We start from the raw sequence: 7,500 nt of genomic DNA, 5'->3' as shown, positions 1-7,500 counted from the left end.
GCTATCGATACTTTACCTTGTGCTTATCGACATGCACCGGTCTCAAGTGGGGGTCAAAAAGCAGCTTGTCGGGCTCGATATTGATGGGACTTTGTCGTCTTCCTTTGCTGCACAGGGACCATTGCGGATTGATCAGACCCCAAAACGATGGTCCTGAAACAATAAGACACGTGATTTCCTCAACAAAGACGATCGATCTTCCTTAATCTTTTTTCTCTTTTTTTTTTATTCATCTATTTTTTTTTTTTTTTTTTTTTTTTTCGAATAAATGTCTCAGCAAGTTCCTACGAGATATCTCGCGATCTTTCATTTCATTATTATTTCTTTTTATTTTCTTTTCTGTTTTCGTCTTTTCTTTTTTTTTTTTTTCTTCAGAAAAATCGTCGAACGTCGAATTCACCTATCGAAACGAAACTTTCCTCGTTTTTCGTTTATTATGGAAAAAAAAAGAAGAAGAAAGAGAAAAAAAAGTAGACAAAAAAGACAAAGAAGAAGAAGAAGAAGAAGAAGAAAGAAAAAAGATAAATCACGTTTCAAGGGAAAATTTGAAAATCACCGGTCCCCGGTTTTCCCCTTTTCAGAGATTTGCAAATACTCAGTCGTCGTAACGTTAAAGTTGAAACAAAGGCTATAAAGCGTGCATAGTTTACATTTAAGCTTTTCCATTTGACGGGTAGAGGTGGTAAAGGTGGGTGGGCGGGGGTTGGAGCGACCTAGTAGTAGTAGTAGTAGTAGTAGTGGAAATAGGGGATGCGAGAACGACACAACGCACTCGATCTATCCTTGCGAGCATTCCATTTACCAAGTAGACGCGTCGAGGGGGTTGCAACGTGGTAGGAATCGTATCTATGTATGTGTCTACGTATGTATGCATGAATGTATAAATGTGTGACGAGTGTGAGTCAGAGAGAGAACAAGCTCGCCTAACTCACGTCGCCGTGACGATTTCACAAGCGACGTAGCCGTCGGATAAACGCGCCAGGAACTGTTTCCTTCGTTCTCTAAACATCGAATTTATTGCACGTCGCATCGCCCTAGGATACTTTAATCCTTCTTCCTTCTCTTCGACTCTTGCTTCCTTTCTCAAGAGACGACGATTTGGTTGTATATATGTATGGATGTATCTACGTACGTATGTGAGTAAGTATGAACGTATGTATATATGTATGTGTCACGTTTCATGTAACTCGACAAATTTTCTCTTTTGATTATGAAAGTGCCTTGGAGTAATAGATATTTCTTTCTTTCATTTCTTCTCCCTCCTTTTTTTTTGTTCTTCATATCGTTCCTTCTTCTTCTTTTTATTTCTTTCTCCTCTCCTAAGCTAATTCGACTTTTTAGATAATTAAAACGTATAGGATAGGATAGTATATTATAGCACGTATAACGAAGTTAAATGATTTAGATTCCTCTTTCGTGACGTATGTATGTATATGTATGTATAGGATATTATGTATGTGACATGAAACATTAAGTTAGGCAAAAAAAAGTGTACGAAGGACACGGAAGAGGGTACTTCTTTCTCTCTCTCGTTATTTCTTTTTCTTTTTTTCTTTCTCTTCTTCTATATCATTCCTCTAACTCGAACTTTCGATGAAATTAATGTACATGCTGGTATTAGCTCGCTCACCAACGTAAATGGGATTAATCCATTAAATTCCGTGATCTCGGTAGTACGACTTTTCAGCGATATAGCGCAACATATATACACACACACACACACACACATATATATATGTATGTATGTATATATGTACATATGTACGTATGTAGGGTTATAAACAAACGACCGGCGAGATAATAGATGGAAGTGTGAGATCGAAGCTAGAAGTTGGAAGTTTCGTAATATGTAGATATGCTTACTCTTATCCTTCATAATAATACATTATATATGAACGTAGATACATATATATATATACATATATAAGAATTATTACGTATGTACGTATTACGTATTACGAATGAGAATGATTAAGAATATTTTTTCATTTTTAATCGACGATAATAAAATATCTTCGTAATATTTGTCAAAAAGGAAGAAAGATTCTCAAATTCTTCCAAACTCGTGGTAAGTTAAAAAAAAAAAAAAAAAAGGAAAAGATGAAAGGCAAAATAAATGAAGAAACGAAAGGATTTATCTGTAGATAACGAACGATTCATTCTTCGAGTCGTCGTATTTTTATTCGCGAATGTTACACAAATAATCGCCGATTAATTTTTCTTCTCTCCCCTTTATCGCTTTCTTTAAATCGATCATTTTTTTTTTTTATTTCCGTTCGATGTAATTAAAATTTCAAACGATACGGAAGATTGACTTACATCGATTTATTCCTTCCGTTTGTGTATCTCTAAAGTTGGCAAACGTTTCAAATCGAAGTTTAAGCGACAACTGATTAACGTGTATAATTAGCGTATCCTTTATTTTATTTCTATCGAACAGAAAGAGACAGAAATAGATAAAGAGAGAAAGAGAGAGAGAGAGAGAAAGAGAGAAAGAATAGAAATCGATAGGATAATGCGACGAATCAATTTGAGGATGATAAATAACGGTATAACGATACCTTCTCTGAAACGTACGCACATATTCATACACACGGAGACACATAGACACACACACATATATACATATATAAAAGATCAATGCGCACACATCGTAACCGATGCAAGATAAGCCTGATTGACGGACATTTCTGAACGTCGAACATCGTATTTCTGATCGCTTATTGCTCTCTCCTATCGAACGGACGTGATTGTCGTTCAAATCTCGTTCGAGTTGCCACGAATAATACGATTTTGCTTGAAAATAGAGAAAGAGAGACAGAGCAAGAGAGAGAGAGAGAGAGAGAGAGAGAGAGAGAGAGAGAGAGATAAAAACGAAGACGTAGCAAAAATTCAGATGCTTATGCGAATGGCAAGTACCTACGTCGTTAGTTTTTCTCATTTTACGCATAATTATTCTTATTCGTTGGTAGAATATAGAAAGAAAGAAAAATGCTACCATGTTGATTCCTACGTTCTTACTTACTTACTTATTTACTTACTTACTTACTTACTTATTTACTTATTTATTTACCTACGTACGCGAAAAAATGAAATTTCTCTTCTCGCGAGAAATCGTTAAAAAAGTGGACGAATATATTGGTTTATGTTAACGAGATAAAACTGTTTGGCAGAGCTAATTATAATAATAACGTTTGTTTGTAAAATCGTCTGATTATAATATTCCAAACAGTACGATCGAACGAATCGTGATTTGTCGAAGCTAATTAGGCGAGATTATAAACGTCGAACGTGGAATAAGGAAAGAAAGAGATAGAGAGAAAAAGAAAAAAAGAAAGAAAGAGAGAGAAAGAAAGAAAGAAATTCTTAAATGTATATGTATCTCGAACGAAAAGATCCTCTTATCTCAAGAGCATTCTCAGCATTGATTCCCCTGACCAATGTGGGAAAAGTTAAATTTCTCAAAGGGATGGACGTGGAAAATGTGAATTGGAGTGTCCAATGTATGGTTAAGAAGGGGTAGGGAAGAAGGGGTGTGAGGGTAGAAAGAGTTAAGGCCGATTGAGAGCTACCGGTTGAAGTGTTTCGAAAAGAAAGTAAAAGAGGTAAATGTAGAAGAAGAAGAAGAAGAAGAAGAAGAAGAAGAAAGAGGAGGAGGATAAAGAGGAGGAAGAAGAAGAGAAAGAAAGAAGAGAAAGAAAGAAAGAAAGAAAGAAGAAGAAGAAGGCTGTGTCGACGGTCCCAAGCGTACGTACGATGGAACGAGTTGAAAATCCTTTTTACCGTCATGAAAGTTGAGGGACGGTGTTCCCGCAGTAGTACACACCTATTTCCACACACACACACACACACACACATAAATATCTACACACATACGCGGACGCGTGCGTACCTACATACATTCACCAACCACCTTACACTCGCTTCCCTTGCCAGTCGAAATTATAAAAAATGAAAATTTTCCGACAGCTCTGACATACAATACGAAAGCTTTCTCCCACGGCAAAGTTCGCTTCCAGTCCGTCGGGAGCGGTTCTTAGAACGGTTTCTCACTGAAATTCCTCTAGTTCGAAAGTTATTCTAAACAAGTCGAACTGTGTGGAATTATTGCGGCGGAACATCCGACCGACCGACCGACCGAGTTAGCTGCTAGCGTGCGAGTACCGACCGACAAGGGTCCCATCCGCTTTTCCCTTTCTCCAAGATATTTCTACGCGAACAGAGGAAAACGAGAGAAATTCTAGCCTTTCGTAAGATTGAGTTTTCAAATTTTCTTCATTCTCTGTCTCTCTCTCTCTCTCTCTCTCTCTCTCTCTCTCTCTCTCTCTCTCTCTCTCTCTCTCTCTTTCTCTCTTTCTCTTTCTGTTTGTTTTTCTTTTCTTTTTTGATATACCTACGTATATATAATACGCATACATACGTGTGTATATATATATATATATAAAGATAGAATTATCGATTTGTTTATCGAACGAAAATTTGTAGGATCTATAGATCTATAGATCGTAAATAACAAATGTATGTTTCATTTGATATGTATATGTTCTTTACGATTAATTATTATTTTCATCTGATTGCTTATTTTATTTTAAAAAGGATATTATATTACATGTTATTTAATCTTATTATATATATATATGTGTGTGTGTGTGTGTGTGTATAGGAAAAAGATGTAATGGATAGTATAATTCATTTTTATTTTCCTTTTCATCAACGAACGTGTAAATAAATATGTATTTATCCTTTTTATAAACATCAAAGGAAACGTAAGATATACATATGTATAAAGAGAAAGAGAAAGACAGAGAGAGAGAGACAGAGAGAGAGAGAGAGAGAGAGAGAGAGAGAGAGATCACGAATAGTAACTGGTAGGTAAATAAACGCCATGCTATGTTTTGTTTCGAGTTCCTGAAAATTTGTATTTCCGAGAAATACGTAAACAAAACATAGTTAGCGGTAGAGAACACGGAGTTATACGTATGTACGTGTAGTAAGTATCCTTATCAGTCGTGTAGGATACTTAGGTGAAATAACATCGTTTAGTTTCTCTATTACGCTGTAGTTACGTCGTATTCTAATATATGTAAGTATTTTATTTAATCGCAATCATTTTTAAATATTTGTATATCATTAAAAAATATGTGAGCGTATAATCGACGATTCGTATTAATTTATTAATTTATTATTTATAACTGATTCGTTAATAAAAATTGATATACGTAGATATGCGAAAATACGATCAAAATGCGCAGGTACATACGTACAATATTTATTAATTGCGTAACATTTAATTCGAATTAATTCATTGAATATTTCGATTCTTTTTTCGCTTCTTTTTCTTCTTTTTTTTTTTTTTTTTACAATAATTTTGTCGATCGTCGAATCTTTCGAGAGAATGCGTCGAATCGGACGTTTAATAAGTATAGATCATTAAATGATACGTCTCTCTTTAGAGATCCTTTCGAAAAAGATCTGATCGTATATATTATATATATTTGTCTTTTTATTATAGCATTAAAAGCAAGATATCCATTAACTTGATATAAACTATATCTTTTTAGAGTCGGTCGGATCGTGTGAGATCGAAAGGATCGTCGATGAACCATTTGTGAGATATTACGAAGATATTACGTAGCAGGATGATTTACGAGCCGAATTTACGAACGATAAAGAAACAACGATCTTCTTAATCCAGGAGCACTTAATTACAGCGAAGGTGTGAGCGAGGTAAGAATTAGATATTATTAGTGTATATTTTTTTTAAGATAAGAAAAATTCGTATGAGAAAAGTAATTGAAATCGTTCGATCAATTTAAAAAATAATGAGCGCGCGCGCGAGAGAGAGAGAGAGAGAGAGAGAGAGAAAGAAAGAGAAAGTATGCGAGAAGATCGCCTTCGAAGGAACGTAAACGTCTTAACTGTAACCCTTTAGTCCACTTAGGTATACTTAAACCTAATCTAGTGACAAGGATGAAAAGCGTCGACAACTTTACGACAGCGTCGTTTCCACAACCTCGGCGTGTTCCAAAGTCTCTGAACTTCCTATTCGAGAGAAAGATAGTCTATATATACCTGTATATATGTGTGTGTGTGTGTGTATGTATGTATGTACGTATGTATGTATGTATGTATATACATATGTAAATATATATGTATGTACGTGCAGAGAAAGAGAGAGAGAGAGAGAGTCTTTATTTAGGTCGTGCTAACATTAGGGATGATTCGAATCAGATAAATGCATGTAATACGAACGTACGTATCCGACGTGTGTAAAATGTACATATGTAACGTAAGTATACGTAACTATGTATAGTATATATATATATATATATATATATATATATATATATATATACGTACATAGATAGATCGAACAAATTCTGAATTGTCTTATACGATAATATAAAATTAATTGTTTATCGGACTGAATGATTATCCATTAATAATATTTGTCGACCTTACGAATTATTCTTCGTCTACGAGAGCTTATAGAAATGTTTATAAATATTTACTTACTTATCCAGATATAGCAGATAAGTACATATCTATAGATATCACCGATCAAAAGAAATATTTCGATCGAGTTAAGTCTTATGCGATCCGATTTGATCAATTTAGAAGACTCCTTTCTTCGTCTTCGTTTCTATCGTTAGACTATATCGAAGGTGGATGAAGATGACCTTCATCATCGATACAGCTTCAGATATAGTGTTTCTCAAACTTTGTTAGGTTATATGCTTGGGGAACATCGATGATCATGTAAAGTGAAAATAGACAAAGATGGGACGACGCGAAAAGACTTTGATACTGTCGAGGTAGAACGGACAGGATATTTGAGAAACGCTGATCTGGTCCAATTCGAATTTTCTACTCGAACGAAAAGGAAATTTCTTTTTATTCTCTCTTTCTCTGTTTCTCTCTCTCTCTCTCTCTCTCTTTCTCTTTCTCTTGATCTCTTTTTCTCTTTTTTCCTTTCTTGCGATAAACCTTACGTGAATGGATTTCCTTGTCCAACCCCTTCAGAATAAAAACTGAATAACAGTGGTGAAGGTAGAGGCGATAAATTATCGACGTTATAAAAACAGGTAGCACAACTAATAAGCAACATGCCAGCCACGTCGTGACACCGATCGTCGTAACATGCCCGTGACGGCACGCGACGAACTATAGTAGCACCTGCTCGACTCAAGAAAGAAGAAACGCGATAAAACTTTCCGACTTTCGAGTTACCATTTCCTTCATTACGATACAAATGCACGAGATAGAGAGAGAGAGAGAGAGAGAGAGAGAGAGAGAGAGAGAGAGAGAGAGAGAGAGAGAGAAAGAGATGTACATATACATGTACATAATTTTTATATAGTGGCAGAGAAATGGTTTACTCGTTTCACTGTAAGAGTCTAATAAAAATTTTTTCGATCGATACGTGTATAAGTATACGTACAATGTATAATATATATATATATATATATATATATATATATATATGTATGTATGTATGTA

At 35.0% G+C, this 7,500-nt stretch overlaps 1 protein-coding gene and 1 long non-coding RNA gene across 4 annotated transcripts in view; one reads left to right on the top strand and one right to left on the bottom strand.

The window, feature by feature from the left end:
• Positions 1–7,279, top strand: part of LOC122628656 — a 108,504-nt gene extending 101,225 nt beyond the window's left edge. The window contains exons 5-6 of the long non-coding RNA XR_006327089.1: positions 5,562–5,727; positions 7,086–7,279. This is a non-coding gene — a long non-coding RNA (uncharacterized LOC122628656). The remainder of the gene's footprint in view (positions 1–5,561; positions 5,728–7,085) is intronic.
• The window catches only part of LOC122628652 (carbonic anhydrase-related protein 10), a 190,394-nt gene that overhangs the window by 50,883 nt on the left and 132,011 nt on the right, over positions 1–7,500 (bottom strand). For all 3 annotated transcript variants that reach the window (XM_043811132.1, XM_043811133.1, XM_043811134.1), the window contains one exon: positions 17–153. In XM_043811132.1, coding sequence (XP_043667067.1) covers positions 17–153 — 137 coding nt within the window. The remainder of the gene's footprint in view (positions 1–16; positions 154–7,500) is intronic.

This window comes from Vespula pensylvanica, chromosome 4 (assembly GCF_014466175.1).
Source record: "Vespula pensylvanica isolate Volc-1 chromosome 4, ASM1446617v1, whole genome shotgun sequence".
NCBI classification, from domain to species: Eukaryota; Metazoa; Arthropoda; class Insecta; order Hymenoptera; family Vespidae; genus Vespula; species Vespula pensylvanica.
This window is presented reverse-complemented; position numbering and strand designations above follow the sequence as displayed.